Raw genomic sequence first — 22676 nt, forward strand, 5'->3', positions numbered from 1 at the left:
GTCACACCAACACTGAAGAGGACGCTCGTCTCGAAGAGTCTTGTCAGTGAGAATGGCTTTAGGAGTGAAGAAGTCTGTTGGCTCCGAAGCGAAAACATACTGCGGTTGCGTTCACTTCCTCCTTTTATACCCACGGCGTGGGGCGGAGATACGCTATGCAAATTCCGCAGCCCCAAGGCATTTTCATGCCATTGGCTCGTTTTTAAATACTCGAAGAGGATTGGCTTTCTATGCGAAACCCCCATTCTCCGTCACTTCTGACGTAACTCGAAGTGACTACGAAAGGGAACTAGGAATACGACCGTTTCAAGATGGCGGCCGGATTTCTCGGTTTCCAGCGGCCAATAGGGTATCTAGTCTCTATATGATATCTATGGTGGATCCGACCGTGAACTCAGCGACCTGGAGAGCGGGCGGGGAAAGACGCAACTCCTTTTTATTTAAAGGGGCCGCTTTGAAACGACTTGTTCACAGAAGCACATCAGAAAAGGGGTAGAATAGGGGCCTGGGGAGCTATAATAATGAGGCATTCAGACCCAAGCATTGCAGTTATGGTTTATATAGACCACAAATGTATGATTTATAAGTAAAAGTGAATGATTTAAAAGCATGATATGTACCCTTTAATATTACCATCTATTAACCTGTTCGTCCAGCAGTATTGCTCATCTTTCAACTCTAAATACCGTTTCAACTCATGGTATTTTCCATGGCCACAGAAAGCCCCTTTCTTATGTAGCTGTGATCATAATTGTTAAATTGATATTGATTTATAAGCAAACCAGAATCAATTTGTACAAATGTTCACAAACGTTTTATTCAACTAAATCACAAACACACAACTAATCTAAAACATATACACACAATCACGCCTACATGGGTAGAATGGAAAAGTGAAGGTGACTGAAAAACCGAGGAGAAGTCTTGATAGTTTGGACTGATGGTGCTACATCACAATGAAAACAATCAAATGAAGTTGACAAAGTAGGCCCATTTATTTCATTCAAACCAACTGACAAAAGACATGATAAACAACGATTACACAAGCATACAGCTAAAAAAACAATATTTATGTTGCACTAAATATTTGTACTCAAAATACTGAAGGATGGGGAAAGTTACAATATTGTCCACAATATTGTTTAAAACTGTAAATATTGATGATTCATTGACAAGTTCCTTTATGAGTACATCACTCTTCAGTGTCTACCTCACTGTCGTCACTCAGGGGGAATTCTCTGTACCCACGCTGTGTGTTGTAGCTCTTCACATGCATTGGACACTCCTGATTTATAATAGCCTTCAGAAACAAGCATCAGCCTTCATTATGAAACAATTATAAGCATATGATAAAGACATGCAGGAACAGTTACTGTACATGTGTGAGTCTCACCATATTCTCTTCCCGAACATCAGGATTTTTGAGGAAAAAGCAAATGGGTGCATACAGGATGTTGACCACGCCGATGATCACCATGAGATTAGGGAAGCCGATAGCTCTTACTATTGCCCCTCCGGCAGATGGACCTACAGCATGAACGCACAAAGAAGTCAATTTGGCTTCCAGAGCTCTTAGGGTGAGCAAACACACATCACATCAGAAGGTCTGAAAATAGATCTAAATTGAATGTGGGTTTTTTTGTAACTAGGTAATGGTTACACGACAACGGTTTAATAAAAATGGAAATGTTTTTCTGTTCATTTTTTGCATACAGGTGTCAGCGTTGCCAAAATTAACCGCACACATCACACAGATCTGCAAAAACAAATAAAAATGCTGTATTATGCATGCCAGGCCAGTAGTTGGAGATGTCACTTTGTAAAGAAAAACAATGACATCACCTTTTAATAATAATAATAATAATAACTTTAATTTATATAGCGCCTTTCAAAGTACCCAAGGACGCTTAACAAAGGACATGAAATGGGAGGGGGGAGTTAAGGAGGAGGCACGGGGCCGAGGCAGCTAGAGCCCAAAGGCCTCAGTGAAGAGGTGTGTTTTGAGTTGATTTTTGAATGTTGAGAGTGATGAGGCAGAGCGGATCTCGTGGGAAAGTTTGTTCCAGAGTGACGGAGCACCAACGCAGAAAGCTCTATCACCAAATGTCTTAAGCCTGGACTTAGGGACAGCAAGCAGGTTCTTGTCAGAAGAACGCAGGGACCGTGATGGAGTGTAGGAATGGAGAAGATCAATAATGTACTGGGGTGCAAGTCCATGTAGGGACTTGTATGTCAGGAGGAGGATTTTATATTTGATGCGGTACTTTACTGGCAGCCAAGTTTTGTATTTTTACATTTGTAGTTTCAGGTTTCTCAAGTTTTATCAAAAGCTTGGAGTGAGATCACATGCGGTTAGGGGAGGAGCCCCAATGGAGCCCTGCCCCCGCCATCCCCGCCCCCCAATTTTAGCCATTGTTCATAATTAACCAGCACAAATTGAAATTATAACAATCGGTAAATCTCATAAATGACAGAGCAATTCATCACATCAAATATAGCCTACTCTTTAAGTTTAAAAGGACATGATAACAATATTGTTTTCAAAAACTAGCAATTTGAAACCCGTTTTCCAAAATGCATAAAAAGTTTTCAGTTTTTAGTTGAAAACAGCTTCCTGTAGGAATAAATTGCACAAAATATGTCTATTAGAAAAAATATATTCAAGTACATCTGCAATGAGGTGCAATTACCGACAGCAAATCCCATGCAGAGTGCCACATCAGCAATAGCATACACGCTTCCATACACAGAAGCATGTCGGATATCCACTAGGTAAGCCATTATTGCCATCATAGAAGAATCAACCATTCCTACAAGCACAAAAAAAATGTATGTATATTTCCATATGTCATGCAACGTATAAGAGTTATGTATGTTAAAAGCATCGTTCACACAAATTTGTTGTTTTCTTTCTTCTGTGGAACACAAAAGATAAAGAATGTTTTTGCTTATAGTGAAAGTCAATGGGGTTCAAATTGGACCCCACTGACATTCATTTTATGGGCAACAACACAGAGACATTTTTTTAAAAAACTTTATCTACTTTTGCGCACGTATACTCAAACGCGCACCTATAGACTAAACACGTAATATGCATGTGCTAGTCGTCACCGTTTTCACAGATTCACGTTTTTGAAGTTTACACGGAGATGATAACGTTTAAAAAAATGGAACCTTGGAACCTATTTCAAAGTTTGCGTCCTCGAGCCACCAACCACTGTGCAGGTGGAAAGTTCTCTGTTTTCAGTTAAAATGGTATCATGTAAGCGGCCCCTAAATTAATGATTTTTACAACGGAAGTGACGTCACTCTGTAGGCCAAAACGCGGAAGTGAGTTAGCATTTTAGCATTACGGTTCCCTCGCTCTAAAGCCTATGGGATTTTTGAATGGGTTTTTGCTAAATCGCCTGAAAAAAGGTCTCTGGTGAACAGAGCCTCTACATCAGGGGTTCTCAAACATTTTGGTGCCAGGGACCCCTTTCAGGGGAAAAAAAATTCCAAGGACCCCCCTCATATTTATAACAGTTATTGAGCACAAAGTTAATGTGTGAGCGGCAAATGAAATATTTTTGCACAAAATGAATGGTCTCCACCCAGGGTACGCAGGAATTTCTAAATAGCCTACTGAGGTAACGAAAGTGATCTTGCTAGGAATCACTTAGGATCCCTCACTTAGGAATTTTTGATGTTCTTGATCTACACATGTGCATTTTAAGGTGTTTTAAGGCCCCACAATTGGATAACTATAGATTTAGTAGAAGCATGTCAGTCAGTGGCATACATTTTTTATTTTTTTTTGTCAAGATGTCACGAAACACAATCACATATTCCAATCAGGAATGGCCTTAAAAGAGAAATGTTTCAATAATTAGGCCTATTCTGCACACAAATAAAGCCCATAAGCCTATAAATACAATGATAATGGCATTATGTTTAATAGGTGCGTGCCTTGTTAATTTGAGCTACTGTAATTAGCTAAAAAAAACATACAGTATATGTTAAATATATGAATCCATAATGTTAATCTCATGGGCACAGTATGTTTCTATTGACCTGCTTTTTCCTTTGTTAAAGTTGAGCATGATTAATACTTTGCAAACTGATTGTTTCAGTAGTTTTTTAAAACTTTTATCTAAAACAGCTGTTTAGTTTATGTTAATTAAGGCCTACATCTTATCTCGCACTTTATGACCGTTGACTGAAACGTCGTGCGGGGAACTTTGAGTTCACTCCGACTCAAACATTTTGACATTGACGAGCTATCGTTGTTAGTCTGCTGAAGCACCTCAGACGAGAAGGTCAGTATCATCGCGATGTGCATCCTTGCAACCTCAGTTGTGGGTACGGCCCTGTCACTATGCACTTTTATTTTGATAATGATCAGACTTCTAATGTCAAATCTACAGTAGCAGTGCTAGAACTGACTATTGTGCGCGCACGCGAGACGCCGGCGCGCAATTACATGGGAATTTTTCCTCAGCAGTGGAAACAGGAATACTCTTATTTATGGTCATAGATAAGACAAGAGTGCATCATCCGAAACGGTAAAGTGTCCATTTTTTTATTTGTGTATAGGCTACATTATAAATGACTACAAAATGTCATGCCTTTTAAAATAGAAAAGAACCGGATGCGGGTTCATGCCGTCTCTCTGTCTCCTTTTCTGGCGCACGTCCCGCAAAATCAACAGCAGCGAATAGTCTACTTGACGCAAAGACATAGATTATCTATCTATAGAAAACTTTAAGTGTCTACTTTGTATTGTTTTATGTTAAATGCTTTATATAAGTTACTTAGGAATAAACAGCATGTTTTTAGATGATAAAGAAAACATGACTCATAGCATGGAAAAAAACCTTAGGTTGTAAATTATTTCGCGGACCCCCTGGCTTTAGCTCGCGGACCACCAGGGGTCCGCGGACCCCACTTTGAGAACCACTGCTCTACATATTTTCACGTTTTGATCTATGACATAGAACGTCTCAGGTTACGACTGTAACCTATGTTCCCTGAGAACAGGGAACGAGACAATACGTCGAATGACGCAATGGGGAACGCCTCAGGCGTGACAGGTGTCTGAAATCAAATATCAACTCACAGTAATCAGGTTGACCGGCGACAGCCCGTGCATCATCAGCTTGAATGATGAGCGCGTCAATCTGGATGTATAAGAAGGGCGCCTTGAAACCGTGACAACATCCTATCGTCTGAAGGGACTGTTGCAGGCAGGCCCCGAGGCATGGCAACGAGACGTATTGTCTCGTTCCCTGTTCTCAGGGAACATAGGTTACAGTCGTAACCTGAGACGTTCCCTTTCGAAGGGAACTCAACAATACGTCGAATGACGCAATGGGGAACGAAATACCCACTCCGCCATGCTGAGGGGAGTGCATGCCGAAAAGGCAGTGACAACTGTCAGAACCAGTAATTCCAAGGAACACTGAAACCACTCACCCTATGTTACATCGGGCTTTCAGTGACAGCACTCCCTACCGGTCATAGCCCAAGCTAATGAACCAAGAAAAACCAGAACGTAATAACGTGGGTAAATCTGGGCCAGCTCAAAGGCTTTAGGACCACAACTTCAAAATAGAAGGGGTCCCTTCTAGGGAGTGTGGCTAGGGGGCCAAAGGGACCCCAAGCCAGTCACTATTCAGGAGAACACTCCTCCTGAAATGCCCCCAGGCTGGCCTGGTGATCTGTACTAAGACACACAGTCTGGCCATAGCCTGTCTGTCCAAGACAGAGCCTCTGGAAATTGCCTAGGAAAGGCATCCAAAAACTGACGGCCCACGAAGCTGGCAGAAACCATCGAGTTTCGGATCACAGAGACGGGATCCCCCGGAGAGTGTGACTCAACCTCAAAACAACGGGAATCGTACACTCAATCCACGAGTTTCCACCTAGTGCTCACCTCTGAGCACTGAGGAAGTAAGAGAGGGATCAAAATCAGGAAGGTCAATGAGACCTAAGACCTGATGACCCCCTGTGTGGGGAGCTCCGATACATGAGGGCTCATGTCAGGAAGGCCGTACATTGTGCGGCCTGAAACCCAACGACCACAGCATGTGGAAGCTCATCCTTCAGGAAAGCCAGAAGCTAGAAACCTGACAAACCCACAATGTGGGGCTACCTCGAAAAAGGTCTAATGAGACCTAAAACCACCAGTTGTGGGAGATAGCTTGAACAAGGGAAGTGCCTGTCGTAATGTATTGCGACAAAGACACATCTAGAGTGGGACCCAAGGTGAAGAACCGGAGTCTGAACCACATAAGAAGGGACCGAAGCAAGCCGCGCGTGACCCTCACCATAATAAATGGATTTTAAAAAGTGCACAAGACATCTCGTCGAGTGACTTACCACAATAATAGGTGAAGTATGGGTTTGTGTACTTCACTCTGAATTCAGGAAGGCCTGTTGAGGCCTGTAACCTGGCGACCACAGTGTGTGGGAGCTCATGGCCAGGAAGGCCTGGTAAGGCCTGTAACCTGGCGACCACAGTATGTGGGAGCTCATAACCTGGCGACCACAGTATGTGGGAGCTCATAATCAGGAAGGCCTAGTGAGGCCTGTAACCTGGCGACCACAGTGTGTGGGAGCTCGTGACCAGGAAGGCCTGGTAAGGCCTGTAACCTGGCGACCACATCCGGTGGGAGCTCATACTCAGGAAGGTCAGTGAGACATAGCCTGGTGTACCTGAAAAACCACACCAAGTGGGAGCTACTTCCAGAAGTTAGCTCTTAAGAACTCTTAAAGTGGGACCCGAGGAAAGACTGGGGTCTGAGCCACATAAGAAGGGACCGAAGCATACCGCGCGTGACCCTCACCATAAGAAATGGATTTTAAAAAATGCACAAGACATCTCGTCGGGTGACTTACCACAATAATAGGTGAAGTATGGGTTTGTGTACTTCACTCTGAATTCAGGAAGGCCTGGTGAGGCCTGTAACCCAGCAACCACAATATGTGGGAGCTCATAACCAGGAAGGCCTGTTGAGGCCTGTAACCTGGCGACCACAGTGTGTGGGAGTTCATGACCAGGAAGGCCTGGTAAGGCCTGTAACCTGGCGACCACATTGGGTGGGAGCTCGTACTCAGGAAGGTCAGTGAGACCCAGCCTGGTGACCACAACCTGTGGGAGCTTACTCCACCAAGTGGAAGCTACTTCTTCCAGAAGTTAGCCAGAGAAGGGCGTCCCTGTAGCCTACTTAAGTGACAGGACGCCTCTTAAAGTGGGACCCAAGGGAAGACCGGGGTCTGAGCCACATAAGAAGGGACCAAAGCATACCGCGCGTGACCCTTACCATACGAAATGGATTTTAGAAAGTACACAAGACATCCTGTCATGTGATTTACCACAATAATAGGTGAAGTATGGGTTCGTGTACTTCACTCTGAATTCAGGAAGGCCGAATTTGAGGCCTGTAACCTGGCAGCCACAACAAGTGGGAACCCATAATCAGGAAGGCCTGACAAGGCCTAACACCCGATAGTCCCAATGCATGGGGAGCTCACATTCAAGAAGGCCGCTGAGGCCTGCAGCCTGACATGTGAAGACTCCCCACTACAACTTAGCGACCACGAAAGTGGGGGTTTCACATTCAGGAAGGCCTGGTGAAGCCTGCAACCTGATATGTGACAACTCATAACCAGGAAGGCCAATGAAGCCTGAAGCCTGGTGACCACAGAGTGGAAGCAAAGTGCTCTGGAAAGGTGGTGAGGCTGTAGTCTGGCTACCACAGCATGTGGGAGCCCACATTCAGGAAGGTTGGGTGAGGCCTGTAAACTGACTACCACAGTATGTGGGAACTCATAACCAGGAAGGCCCCTTTGAAGCCTGTAACCTAGCGACCACAATGTGTGGGAGCTCATAACCAGGAAGACCTGGTGAGGCCTGTAACCTGGCAACCACAGTATGTGGGAGCTCATAACCAGGAAGGCCTGGTGAGGCCTGTAACCTAGCGACCACAATGTGTGGGAGCTCATAACCAGGAAGGCCTGGTGAGGCCTTTAACCTGGCGACCACAGTATGTGAGAGCTCGTATCCTGGTGACCACAGTATGTGGGAGCTCATAACCAGGAAGGCCTGGTGAAGCCTGTAACCCAGCGACCACAGCATGTGGGAGCTCATAACCAGGAAGGCCTGGTGCGGCCTGTAACCTGGCGACCACAATAAGTGGGAGCTCATAACCAGGAAGGCCTGGTGAGGCCTGTAACCCGGCAACCACAGTATGTGGGAGCTATAACCAAGAAGGCCCCTTTGAGGCCTGTAACGTAGCGACTACAATGTGTGGGAGCTCATAACCAGGAAGGCCTAGTGAGGCCTGTAACCTGGCAACCACAGTATGTGGGAGCTCATAACCAAGAAGGCCTGGTGAGGCCTGTAACCTGGCGACCACAGTATGTGGGAGCTCATAACCAGGAAGGCCTGGTGAGGCCTGTAACCTGGCGACCACAGTATGTGGGAGCTCATAACCAGGAAGGCCTGGTGAGGCCTGTAACCTGGCGACCACAGTATATGGGAGCTCATAACCAGGAAGGCCTCGTGAGGCCTGTAACCCAGCGACCACAGCATGTGGGAGCTCATAACCAGGAAGGCCTGGTGAGGCCTGTAACCTGGCGACCACAATCAGTGGGAGCTCATAACCAGGAAGGCCTGGTGAGGCCTGTAACCCGGCAACCACAGAATGTGGGAGCTCCCACAGATGTCTCTCCGTGGCCACCATAGCACCGACGGAACAGCAGATTGCTTGGTGGCCCGGAGTCCCGCAGCAGATCAGTCTGGTAGGCCTGAGGACCACAAGGGCGTGCCGAACCGCACCTGCCTGACCTGCTGCCGTGTACGCTCTGTCATTCAAGCATGAAGATGTCTTGAGCAGCTTGGATGACAGGGTCAGAGCTCTTAGTGAAGAGGACCAACCAGAGACGAGATAGTTAGCCAACGTCTCGTCCACTGGCGCCATCGACACATATCCGTGCTCCACGGCTCCCTCCACAGCAGCGAAACTAGCCCGCTGATGCAGATAGAGACGTGAGGAGAACGGATTCTTCCATATGCTCTCGATCCCAGCGTGTAGATCAGAAAGGAATGGAAGGCTCATCCGGGCTGGTGGCTTATGGGTGGGGAGGAACCAGCCATCCAAAATACCATGAGCGGGTTCCTCCCAGACACGCCTCCACTGCAACTGCAATCTGTCTGTGGCGCGCCCCATAATGTCAACCAGCTCAGCGTACACTGGGCAGGAGGGCTGAAATGGTTCGGTCTCAACCAAACTGACATCCTTTTCTATATATATATATATATATATATATATATATACTGTATATATATATATATATATTACAGCCAACTCCTGCCCTGCCCGAAGAGAACAGTTACAGATTCACCAAAGAGAGAGAGCGCTCATTTTCTCTCTTCTTAGATGTTCAACATTAATCTGTAACTCACCCTCGTCAGCTGGTAGATCATCTGCGAGGTTAACGCCCCTCTCCCGATAATCTGCCAGCTCCATCTGAAAGCTCCACGAGCTCAACCGCCACTGAGCCTCAGCCTGAGCGGGAACCGGAACCGCGGGGTTCAGATGCCGCGCCCACTTCCCTCGAGAAGTGGGTCAGACGAGAGCAGAGAGTTCTGAAAGGAAAACTCTCAGTTCGCGCAAAAAACTCCCTCGAGAGCTTCCCGCGCATGCTCTTCTCTCAGGCAGAACACGCACAGATCGTGTGAATCCTCCGGTGTCAAATATCTGGACACAAGTCGGCACACTCGCGCAAAGTGTTTCTCCACGTCTCTGCGCGCTTAATCGTTGATACTATCACACAGACAAACAGTCCCTGAAGACGAAAAGATGTTGTCACGGTTTCAAGGCGCCCTTCTTATACATCCAGATTGACGCGCTCATCATTCAAGCTGATGATGCACGGGCTGTCGCCGGTCAACCTGATTACTGTGAGTTGATATTTGATTTCAGACACCTGTCACGCCTGAGGCGTTCCCCATTGCGTCATTCGACGTATTGTTGAGTTCCCTTCGAAAGGGAACACACATTTATAACCTGCTTGTGGTTTTTTAAACTTTATTGTGTCTGATTGTGTTTTGTAAAATCTTTATATAGGCTTCAAAATGTATACATTTTGGATTAACTTGTAAAGATTATCTTGCTAGACAAAACGTGTAACGGTCATAACCCTTTGTTAAACACAGATCTTATTTTTTGCGATTTTCCAAAAGTCTATGGGGAAAATGCATTGCTTTTCGACCGAGGGAACCCATGCGCCGCAAGCTTCCGGGTTGGCCTACAAAGTGACGTCATCACTTCGGCACTCTATTGTTAAAAGCGTTACATAAAAGGTGACTTGACTTGGATTGACTTTTGTGCCCCAGAAGAAAGTAAATTGTGACAGAATTTGCATTGTTTGGAAAACACTGAATGAGAAATAATTCAATAATATTCACCAATAGCAAATCCCAACCCTCCATTGGGACCAATAAGACCATAGATGTTTTTGGCAAAGGGAACCTACAACAAATTCATATAATGTTACTGTAACGTGTATGTTGTGTTTTGGTTCAGTTTTTTCAGTCAGTGCAATGTTTTGCCTCAGTTCTAAATATTGTGAAATATTATTACAATTACTACTATTTTCTATTTAAATATAATGTATTCCTGTGTGTTATTGTCACATAGCAGGTTGGAACGTCGAAGGAAGCAGGATCCAAATGCTGCAGCAGTAGTAGTACTTTTATTAAATAAACCAAAGACTAGACATTGTCACGGTGTGGGTGCAGGCAGAAGAACGGGCAGATTCCAAAAAGCTCCACTACAAAGGTTTACTCACAAATAATTCAGATACAGGCAGGCAGAACACAGATTAACATTCACATTGACCGACAAAGACTGAATGAACACAGGCAACCTAAATACAGACAGGAATCAAACATAACGATGTGAAGACAGGTGATACTGATGAACAAGACGAGGAACAGGTGGCTGATGAGGGAGTGAGTTCAGGAGTGGAGACAAGAGGATCCTGGGAAGTGTAGTGCTGATGACAAGACAGACTGGTGCAGACGACGGACTGTGACGTCACTCCCCCCTCCCGGTAGGCGTGACTTCACGCCGTAACATCAATGGGGAGGGGGGGGGGGGCGCCCTGGAGGCTGTGGTCTGGAGGAGGAAGTCTCCAGGGCGGAGCAGGATGAGGGTGTGGCCAGGGCGGAGCAGGACATGGTGGAGCAGGCTAAAGGCGTGGCCAGGGCGGAGCAGGCTGGGGGCGTGGTGGAGCAGGCTGAAGGCGTGGCCAGGGCGGAGCAGGCTGAAGGCGTGGCCAGGGCGGAGCAGGCTGAAGGCGTGGCGGAGCAGGCTGTGAGGACCCTTCGGGCGGCCACGGCAGTGAGGACCCTCCGGGCGGCCCCGGCGGTGAGGACCCTTCGGGCGGCCACGGTGGTGAGGACCCTCCGGGCGGCCCCGGCGGTGAGGACCCTTCGGGCGGCCACGGTGGTGAGGACCCTTCGGGTGGCCGTGGCTGGGACACTGGGCCCCCCCCCAAAAAAAATATTTGGGTTGAGTCCCCAGATTAGGGGCCGACGGGGCGTGGGCCATCTCTCGCAGGACAGAAGGTCCGGTCTTGGGCTGGACGGTCTCGCGCTGGACGGTCTCTGGCGCTGGCTGGATGGTCTCTGGCGCTGGCTGGACAGTCTCTGGCGCTGGCTGGACGGGGCTGGACGGAACCAGCGATGAGGAGAGTTCAGGCTCGGGAGGGCTGGACAGAACCAGCGATGAGGAGAGTTCAGGCTCGGGAGGGCTGGACGGAACCAGCGGTGAGGAGAGTTCAGGCTCGGGAGGGCTGGACGGAACCAGCGGTGAGGAGAGTTCAGGCTCGGGAGGGCTGGACGGAACCAGTGCTGAGGAGAGTTCAGGCTCGGGAGGGCTGGACGGAACCAGCGATGAGGAGAGTTCAGGCTCGGGAGGGCTGGACGGAACCAGCGGTGAGGAGATTTCAGGCTCGGGAGGGCTGGACGGAACCAGCGGTGAGGACAGTTCAGGCTCGGGAGGGCTGGACGGAACCAGCGATGAGGAGAGTTCAGGCTCGGGAGGGCTGGACGGAACCAGCGATGAGGAGAGCTCAGGCTCGGGAGGGCTGGACGGAACCAGCGGTGAGGACAGTTCAGGCTCGGGAGGGCTGGACGGAACCAGCGGTGAGGACAGTTCAGGCTCTGGAGGGCTGGACGGAACCAGCGGTGAGGACAGCTTAGGCTCGGGAGGGCTGGACGGAACCAGCGGTGAGGAGAGTTCAGGCTCGGGAGGGCTGGACGGAACCAGCGATGAGGAGAGCTCGGGCTCGGCGGGGATGGACGGAACCAGTGGAGAGAAGGGCTCGGGCGTTGGAGTGGGGCTGGTGACGACGTCCACGGTGAAAGAGGATCCACAAGACACCAGCACCCACTCCACACGGGCGGCGAAATCCTCGTCAGGACCGTTCCCTGGGAGGCGTGCCCGGGACCGCTCGCTGAGGCTGGCGATGTAGAATGCACACAGCGAGCAGTCAGAATAGTGGGTGAGGCACGCCAACTCCAGAAAATCCCTGGTGTAGGATTCCAGGGAACGGTTTTCCTGTTCTAGGCAGAGGAGGGCTACGGCGGGAATGTCCATCTTTCGTTTTGGGTCGGTCAATCTGTCACGATGTGGGTGCAGGCAGAAGAACAGGCAGATTCCAAAAAGCTCCACTACAAAGGTTTACTCACAAATAATTCAGATACAGGCAGTGAGAACACAGAGTAACATTGACCAACAAAGACTGAATGAACACAGGCAACCTAAATACAGACAGGAATCAAACATAACGATGTGAAGACAGGTGATACTGATGAACAAGACGAGGAACAGGTGGCTGATGAGGGAGTGAGTTCAGGAGTGGAGACAAGAGGATCCTGGGAAGTGTAGTGCTGATGACAAGACAGACTGGTGCAGACGACGGACTGTGACAGACATACTCAAAAACTCAAACAAGGAGCGGGAAAACAGGGAACAGGACTGAACCAAATGCACAAAGAGGGAACACAGATAGACATCATTACAGTTATGTTTTACTATTAAGAAGAATGACAAGGACTACAATTTCACTGCAGAGGCTTTACTGCTGCGTGCTTCCACTCTCTCGTTACACACATGCTGCTCCAACCACACCCACGGAGAAACTACCATAATGCATGATATATAGATTTGCATGAACAATATATTCAAACGCACATACCTATTTTGAAAATATACAAACATTTTCAATTTTCCGTGAAAATTTAGGCACATTTTGGCCGTGAAAATTTAGGCAAAGCTAAATTTTCACTCCAGTAGCATTACTCCAGTCTTCAGTGTCACAAGATCCTTCAGAAATTATTATATAAAGCTAATTTGGTGCATTTTTTTATCATAATATTTTTATAATGTTTTTATGGCAACCAAGATACATTTCAGTATTTTTCTATGAATAGAACATTCAAGAACAGGATTTATTTATTTACAGTAAAATAGAAATCTTTTGTAACATCTTAAATGGTTTTACTGTCAAGTTTGATTAATTTAATGAATCCTTACATTTCCTTAAATGTCCTGACTTGTTGTTCCATTCATAGTTCAAGCATGCATGGGCCTTGTTGTTCTTAAAGTGTAATGCAACATGATTTGTGATACTCACACAGAGCAGACTGATGCCAACTATAAGCATGCCAATCATGGAGCACAACCACCTAAATCAAAGAGACACATTTCAAAATTTTGCAAATATTTCCTCTGTAGATAACCCATCCCCCCCCCCCCAACAAAATTACTTTTAGCTATTACCTTCCCATTTTATTGGCCAGTATACCAAATACATTGGTTCCAATGAGGTAAAACACACTGGCTGGTAGGAAAGCCATACCTGCAATTTCAGTGGCTACAATTAATTCAGTCAACAGACAGAGAGACATAACAAGAATATTTAGCAAATTCATCAGAGCCATCAGAAACCTCTTACAGGCTGGGTTCTTTTAACTCTTACCAGTTGATTCAGTTGATTAAACTACACAGAAACCACAGATCTTCTCAGAAACCAACATGTTTCGCTTATTTCTCACTAAGGAAGTTCCAAATGATATAATGGTATAATGGTAAATTACTTTAAATTTGTTAGAGAGGAAACTAACAGGAATCAAATAAAAATATCTAAATAAGCAGGAACTGAAGTTGTTTCAAAAACATTTTAATGACTTGGAATAATAGAGTTTCTTACCAAGCTGCCATTTTGGCGAGCACATTGTTTGCATCATCCAGATGGGAAGAGTGGGCTCTAAAATAGCCACCCCCATGTTTGCAAAGCACAAAGATCCTGTAATTATATACAGGAACCATAATCTTACTCATCGTTCACTCAACATAGCTCTTCATCCGCTTCATTTACAAATCGTTTTAGCTGCTCACATCAAAACATACTGCCATGATTTTATGGAGGCACACATGTAATTACAGAAAAAGATAGTACACCTCCACAACAACTTTTTAAACTGGTTTGACTGTGGGCAGTATTTGAGGAAGTATTTGATTTGGTTTTATTTACACACACACCTGCACTAATGAGTATGTAGGGATCCTTCAGCAGGGTAAGTAAGGGTGTTCCTTCCACACTCTGAACAGAAGACATAAAAATCATCCCAACTTTTCATAGTAACAGTACATTTCTCATCAATCAACTTTCATAACTCTCATTTTAATAAATGAATGCTACTCACCCCTGGAGATATTTTTGAGGGCTGAAGGATGCAGAGCTGGAGGGCTGGGTATTGAAAACAATTCGATAAATCAACTTAATTTAATGTAACAGGCCAAAGGAGCATATTCATTATTAGTTTTACTAATGCCTTACCTCCATCAAACAGAGCCAGAAAGGCAAGGATGAGGAAGGGAGAACTTTTACCAACAAACTCGTACATAACACTGCCAAATGGCGCTCCAACTGAAAAGAGTACATTTCGCATTGTCAAAAATTGTCATTTGAGGCATGAATACTGTCACCTTCATATAGTTGCATTATAATTGCTGGTCATTTTCAATTGTTGTAATTTTGGTGCATTACATGATGTTACTTTGTATTGTTACATTGTATCATATAATGGTGTCCTGCATTTGGCATCAGTATATAAGAACTGAACTGAGCTGGACATCACTGTTCCCATTCAGGGAACTTCGAGCTGCGTGTAAACGCCGTGGGAACGCCTCTGCGTGATGAGTCATGAAGCACGTATGAAATCTGTCCAATGGCGAGACGGAACCTCATAGGCGGGGTGACGTATCGACCAGGAAACTATAAAGCATCCCCGAAACACAAGCGCAACAGCTTCTGAGTCTTCACAAGCGCTCTGTGTATGAATTTTGTCTGTCTGTCTAATATTGTATATATATATATATATTGATATGGCGAGCAAACAACAGCAGAATTTCAGAAAGTGTGTTCGTCCCTGCCCTCGCTTCATCACGGGTGGGGATACACACGATCTGTGTGTTGTTTGTTTGGGAGTGCAGCATGCTCAGTCGGCTCTCGAGGGGGCCGGCTGTGAGCACTGTGAGTGTCTGCCCATGAAGACACTTCGCTCCCGCCGGGCACTCTTCGAGGAGAGTGGTTCGGTGCGCGCTCCCCGCGGCTCGGGTCCCGCTGCTGCCGAGGCACAGCGAAGGCTTGCGTCGTGGGGATCGCAGATGGATCTATCAGCGGGGATTGAGACGGGCCCCGCCCTTTCTCTGCCCTTACCTGGCAGATCCAGTGCCTCAGATCTCGCTGCGGGGGTCCGCGTTGTGGTTTCTCCTGCCCGGGCTGAGGCGCCATCACTTCAATTATCCAGTTCTGAGGAGCTGGATATTGAAAGTGTGGAGGCAGAGTCTATGGACTCAGTGGAGATCGGGGACTCGCCATCCCAGTCTCCCGCGAATGTAGAGCTGATGGAGGTTTTGACTCGGGCTGTGGAATAATTAAGCATTGAATGGCCAGTTGAGAGATTTTTAAAATCACACTCACTACCTCCACGCCGGTGTTTGCCCTTCTTTCCCGATCTACACACCGAGGTGTGTAGATCGTGGAACAAACCAGTGTCAGCTAGAATTTTGACACACCAGACCTCTATGTATGCTAATATTGCTGGGTCTAGGAGACACGGTTATGGGGCGATGCCGAGGATGGAGGAAGTTTTGGCTAGCCATCTTTCTCCTGAGACGGCATCGTCTTTTAAAACACCGGCGTTGCCAAAAAAAAAAAAAAAAACCAAGCCACTCAGAAATACTTCGGTTTTGGTGGGCAGAGCTTATTCAGCGTTAATGAGCTGCGTCAGGCAGCAGATATTTCTCTCCGTGCCACCAAGGAGACGGCCAGATCAGTCGGCCGCTCTATGGCAGCCCTGGTGGCCACGGAGAGGCATCTGTGGCTAAATCTGGCTAATATGAAGGAGAAAGTTAAAGCTTTTCTCCTGGATGCGCCACTGTCGACCGAAGGTCTTTTTGGTGGTTCTGTGGAAGCTCCTCCCCAGCAAAACTGGGCTGAGACGCGGCGTTCTCAGGCGAGGTCTTCCCGGGATAGAACCGATCTGAGGACGGTTACTGTCGCCAGGAAGGTTTCGTCGAAGAAGTCCTGACGCCACTGGTGTCAGGCTACTGAGGGTGGTCCCCACCGTGAGACAGAGGTGTTCGCCGCTGAATCCGGCGCCCGCTCTCTCTCGGTGCCCTCAGGGGTTCGTTCTGCCAACCCTGCCTGTAATGGGGGGTGCAGACGGTCCCAGCGAGCGATTTCCCGAGGGACGCTCGTTTGCTTCGAGGAGCGATACAGAACGGTCGTTAAACCCTGCCTGTGCGCGGTCACAGGGCGCTGTTTCTGTTTTAAAAACTACTCCAGAGGCCAGTCTCGAGAGACTGGTACCCTTAGTAGAATTTCTGGTAGAATGGGGAAGTCTTCCAAATATATCTCGTTGGGTCCTGCAGACTATCGAACGCGGGTACGCGATCCAGTTCAGGTCGCGTCCACCTCGTTTTCGGGGGGTTTTGCCCACAGTGGTGACCCCCGAGCAGGCTCTGGTTATGGAACAAGAAGTGAAAGCTCTGCTACTGAAGGGGGCGATAGAACGAGTTCCTTCTCCCGACAGAGAGCTGGGGTATTACAGCCGGTACTTCATTGTTCCAAAGAAGGATGGGGGGCTGCGTCCGATTTTAGACCTGCGCCTCTTAAATCGGTCAGTAGGGAAGATCAAAATGCTGACTCTCAACAGATCGTGTCACAGATCAGGTCCGAGGACTGGTTTGTCACGATAGACCTAAAAGACGCGTACTTCCATATCTCCATCCTTCCGCAACATCGGAAGTTCCTGAGGTTCGCTTTTGGGGGCGAAGCGTACCAATATCGGTTCCTTCCATTCGGCCTAGCGTTATCTCCTCGAACCTTCACGAAATGCATGGACGCGGCCTTGGCCCCGCTGCGTCTCCAGGGCATTCGCATTTTAAATTACATCGACGATTGGTTGATTCTGGCTCAATCAGAGCATCAGGCGATTCGGCATCGAGATGCCGTCCTCGCCCACATCAGAAGGTTGGGGTTGAGACTCAACGCCAAGAAGAGTGTGCTTTCGCCAGTTCAGCGGACCACTTTTCTAGGCGTGGTATGGGATTCGACGACAATGCAGGCACGTCTGTCGCCGGCTTGTATAGCCTCGATTATCTCGACTGTCAAGCAAGTGAAGCTAGGCCAGTCACTCACTGTAAAGGAATTCCAGAGAATTCTGGGTCTGATGGCAGCAGCATCCAACGTGTTACCATGCGGCCTGCTGTACATGAGACCACTACAGTGGGGGCTCAGGACCAAGGGGTTCTCCCCGAGGGGAAAGCCGCTCCGCAAGATCAAGGTCACGCGACGTGGTCTCCGTGCCCTGGCTATGTGGAAAGAACCTTGGTTCCTGTCCCTGGGACCTGCGCTGGGAGCCCCGTGTCGCCGGGTAACGGTGACGACGGATGCCTCTCTCACGGGCTGGGGAGCGATCATGAGTGGTCGCTCGGCCCGCGGGCTGTGGCAAGACCATCATCTCCGATGGCATATAAATTGTCTAGAGATGATGGGGGTGTTTCAGGCTCTGAAACACTTTCTCCCAGACCTCAGAGATCATCATGTTCTTGTCCGGTCAGACAACATGTCTGTGGTCTCTTACATAAACCACCAGGGGGGTCTGCAGGGACCCGTTCTGCTGAACCTGCCTGTGAGGGTGGGCGCAGACGGTCCTAGCGAGTGGTTTCCCGAGGGAAGCTCGTTTGCTCCGAGGAGCGATACAGAACAGTCGTTAACCCTGCCTGTGCGCGGTCACAGGGCACTGTTTCTGTCTCTATAATTACTCCAGAGGCCAGTCTCGAGAGACTGGTACCCTTAGTGGAATTTCTGGCAGAATGGGAAAGTCTTCCAAATATATCTCGATGGGTCCTGCAGACTATCGAACGCGGGTACGCGATCCAGTTCAGGTCACGTCCGCCTCGTTTTCGGGGGATTTTGCCTACAGTGGTATCCCCCGAGCAGGCTCTGGTCATGGAACAAGAGGTGAAAGCTCTGTTACTGAAGGGGGCGATAGAACGAGTTCTTCCCCCCGACAGAGAGTTGGGGTATTACAGCTGTTACTTCATTGTTCCAAAGAAGCTAACGATATACGCCTCCCTCACGGGCTGGGGGCGATCATGAGTGGTCGCTCGGCCCGGGGTCTGTGGACTTTCTCCCAGACCTGAGGGGTCACCATGTTCTTGTCCGGTCAGACAGCACATCGGTGGTCTTTTTATAGACCATCAAGGGGGTCTGCGCTCATGTCCATTATTCAGGCTAGCGCCAGATCCTTCTGTGGGCCCAGGGGAAGCTTTTTTCTTTGGCGATTATATATCCCAGGATATTTAAATCGGGGAGCAGACATCCTGTCGAGGCAGGGGCCGAGGCCCGGGGAGTGGAGACTCCACCCCGAGGTGGTGGAGCTCCTATGGAGTCATTTCGGTCATACCGAGGTAGGCCTATTTGAATCCAGGGACTGAGACACTGCATGCTGTGGTTTCTCTGTATCCACCAGCCCCTCTGGGGTTGGATGCGATGGTACAGGAGTGGCCGAGGTCACCCCTGTACGCATTTCCCCCGATTGCTCTGCTCCCAGGAGTTCTGGAGAGGGTTCACCGAGACGGGGTCTTTCTACTGTTAGTAGCCCTGCGTTGGCCGGCCCGAGTATGGATGCGGGTCGATACTTCACCCCCGCCCAGATCTATGGAGGTTGTGGCTTGGCCTCTGAGGGGGCCCAGCTCATAGAATCGGGTCTCTCGACTGAGGTCGTGGAGACCATCCTCCAATCCAGAGCTCCGTCCACGAGGAGATTATATGCCTTGAGGTGGAAATGTTTCACCTCTTGGTGTGGAGAACACCAGTTGGACCCAGTTAACTGCCCGGTGTGGCGGTGCTGGAATTCCTTCAGGAGCATTTCTCCACAGGGTTATCCCACTCCACACTAAAGGTGTATGTGGTGGCCTATCTGCTTACCACGTCCCTTTGAGTGGAGCTTTTCACGGGAGATACCCATTGGTAATTCTTTTTCTTCGTGGTATTGTGAGGTCAGACCAAGAGAAACTAATCTGCTCTGCCCTGTGAGGGCTCTAGATGCTTATGTCCACAGAGCTGCCCTGTGGAGAAAGCCTGAACAGTTATCTGTTTGTTTTGGACCTCCGAAGAAAGGTTGTCCCGCATCTGAGCAGAGGTTGAGTAAGTGAGTGGTCGAGGCCATCTCACTTGCATATGAGTCCGCCGGTCAGCCTTCTCCTTTGGCTGTCTGGGCTCACTCAACCAGGGGTATGGTAGCTCCGCTCCAGGGGCGCAGGTGCTTTCGTCTAAATATGTGCCTGATTTCATACAACGGACACCTGCTCGCATGGCGGCGTTGGTATTAGCGTTCCCACGGCGTTTACACGCAGCTCGAAGTTTCCTGAATGGGAACGTCTCTGGTTACGTATGTAACCTTAGTTCCCTGAAGGGAACGAGACGCTGCGTGTCCATGCCATACTCCCAGCATGCCCGTGAGCGCTTGCTTCAGTCCTATCAGAAGCTGTTGCGCTTGTGTTTCGGGGATGCTTTATAGTTTCCTGGTCGATACGTCACCCCGCCTATGACGTTCTGTCTCGCCATTGGACAGATTTCATACGTGCTTCATGACTCATCACGCAGAGGCGTTCCCACGGCGTTTACACGCAGCGTCTCGTTCCCTTCAGGGAACTAAGGTTACATACGTAACCAGAGACGTTTTCTCTAGAGCGAGTATAGAGAGATGAACTAAATCAATAATTTTTTACAACAGAAATGAACCATCACTTCAAATGAACCAACTTACTTAAGCTGAACTATTACACTATTTTCTTCTAGATCAGCTGTACAGCCGAAACAAATTTTGTTGCATTATTTTCCTGTTAATCACTGTAAAGCTCCTTTAAAACAATCTGTATTGTAAATAGCGCTATATAAATAAAGGTAACTGTAAAACACAAAATAGAAAAAAGTTACAGTACTACATTAACTTACTGAGCACTCCCATGGCAAGTCCTCCCAGTGCAAATCCCATGGCAATTCCTCTTTCATTGTCATCTGTGTAAACACTTGCTAACATTCCCAGACCTACGGATTTAGGATATTTATTAGCATTTCTATCATAAATACAGTGGATATAAAAAAATCTACACACCTCTTTTTTAAAAAAAAAAATGTTTTTTGTGATGTAAAAAAATGAAACCAAAATGAATCACTTTTGTACCTTTAATGTTACAATTATAACCAATGTAAAGCCACTGAAAACCAAAGTGACACACTACTGCACAAGTGTGCACACCTTTTTATAATTGGGTATGTGGCTGTGTTCTGAATTAACTCATCATCAGGCTTATGTTAAATAGTGACTTTGATAAATTCCAAATAAACCTCAGCTCTTCTTGTAAAAGAAAATCTGACATCTTCTTGGCTACATGCTACAAGAGCCATAGCATGGGCCACAAAGAGATTATGAAGCATTATTGGGGTCATAATGATTCATTTAATTTAATAATCATAATGAATAGCTTGGGTGAGCGAAAAAAATTCCAAGGCATCAGATACACCATGTAGCACAGTGAAGACAGTCTTAAACAAGTGGAGAAATTGTGGCACAACAGTGAACAGTATCAAGAATAAAGCATCTATCCCAATTGATTGAAAGACAAAAAGAGAAAACTGGTCAGGGAGGCTGTCAAGAGGCCTACAGCAACATTAAATGAGTTGCAGCTCTTTCTGGCAAGTTCCCTACATATGAAAAATATCTCACGTATATTCTCCATCGGGTGGCAAGCCTTTTCTGACTAAAAAAATCAGCCAAGCCCGGCAAACTTTGCAAAAACCATTTAGAAAATGTGTTCTGGTCTGAGTGCCAAAAATTGTTAATATGAACTGCACATATACAGCATTTATTGATCTTTGTTAATGTTAATTTCAACATTTACTAATATTTTATTTAAATCTTGTTAGCACCGTGAACTAACATGAACAAACAATGAACAGCTGTATTTTTATTAACTAACGTTAACAAAGATGAACATATACAGAAACAAATGTATTGCTCATGGTTAGTTCATGTTAGTTAATACATTAACTAATGTTAGCTAATGAACCTTATTGTAAAGTGTTACCGATTTTATAAAAAAAAAGTCAAAAATCCATTCACTCGTAGGCCGCCATAGTTATTTACGTTCTCTTACGAGAGGTTCTCTCGTATTGCGTAAGCTAGCTTACGCTACGGGAAAGATTCATCTTTTCTGAGAAGTTGAAGCCAAAAAATTATCCTTTAATTTTGTATCCATTGTCAACGCAGTTCCCTGCAGCAGACCATGAGCGGGCTAGCTAGCAGCTCATAGGTTCGCTCAGGGAGAACTGCTACAGCCTATGTGGAAACTCGGATGAACACGTGGCCAATGAGAAACAGACACGCTCTCATTGCATCAAAGCCCGCCAAACGGCGTGGCCCGAGTCTATAAATAGGCGAGTTTCCCGCTGTTTTCCGATTTTCATCTATTCAGCGAGGCTATACGCACCTGCTGATCTCCGAGAGGAAGCCGCGTCACCGTGGAGAAGGCATCTCTTAGCGAGCGTGGACAGAGTCTGAGGAAGCCGGCCGTCTTCGCCACCTTCAGCCATCCTGTGAGCTAACGCCATCCGGCGACGTATCCTTACATTTGTATTTTGCTTGTGTAACTTCACAAAAGAGCAGCGAGCGTCTTTTTAAAGATGCCTCGCACACATCCCCTCTCAGCGCCGGTGTCCCGCGCTGTATGAGGGACGAGCCGCTTACCGCGGCTAGCTTTCTTTACTTTACAAGAGAGCTAGCCCGCCCCCCGCGGCCTCTTATCTGCTCGCGCTTATCAGCTTGTGTCTTTATGCTGTGCTCAGTGGTAAAACACAAAGTTTTCGCGCCAGAGACCCGTGTTCGATTCTGGCTCTCGCAGATAATGTTATGCAGCTCTGAGCTCGCGGCCAACTTTCTTACACTACAGAAAGGGGCCGCGCTCTCCCGCGCAAATGCGTCAGCGGCGACATGAGAAACGAGTGTGTTTTTAGCCCGCCGAGGCCGGTTAGCACCCATCTCTCTA

At 47.5% G+C, this 22676-nt stretch overlaps 1 protein-coding gene across 2 annotated transcripts in view; it reads right to left on the minus strand.

The window, feature by feature from the left end:
- Nucleotides 1-998: 998 nt before the first annotated feature.
- slc18a1 (solute carrier family 18 member A1) overlaps nt 999-22676 on the minus strand; it is a 65017-nt gene continuing 43339 nt past the window's right edge. For both annotated transcript variants that reach the window (XM_039665468.2, XM_039665467.2), the window contains 11 exons: nt 20587-20679; nt 14896-14985; nt 14762-14805; nt 14598-14658; nt 14266-14361; nt 13836-13914; nt 13690-13741; nt 10454-10517; nt 2691-2810; nt 1394-1527; nt 999-1300 (listed from right to left, as the gene is read on the minus strand). In XM_039665468.2, coding sequence (XP_039521402.1) covers nt 1193-1300; nt 1394-1527; nt 2691-2810; nt 10454-10517; nt 13690-13741; nt 13836-13914; nt 14266-14361; nt 14598-14658; nt 14762-14805; nt 14896-14985; nt 20587-20679 — 941 coding nt within the window. In that variant the 3' untranslated portion in view covers nt 999-1192. The remainder of the gene's footprint in view (nt 1301-1393; nt 1528-2690; nt 2811-10453; nt 10518-13689; nt 13742-13835; nt 13915-14265; nt 14362-14597; nt 14659-14761; nt 14806-14895; nt 14986-20586; nt 20680-22676) is intronic.

This window comes from Pimephales promelas, chromosome 14, assembly GCF_988280905.1.
Source record: "Pimephales promelas chromosome 14, fPimPro1.hap1.1, whole genome shotgun sequence".
In the NCBI taxonomy this organism is placed as follows: domain Eukaryota; kingdom Metazoa; phylum Chordata; class Actinopteri; order Cypriniformes; family Leuciscidae; genus Pimephales; species Pimephales promelas.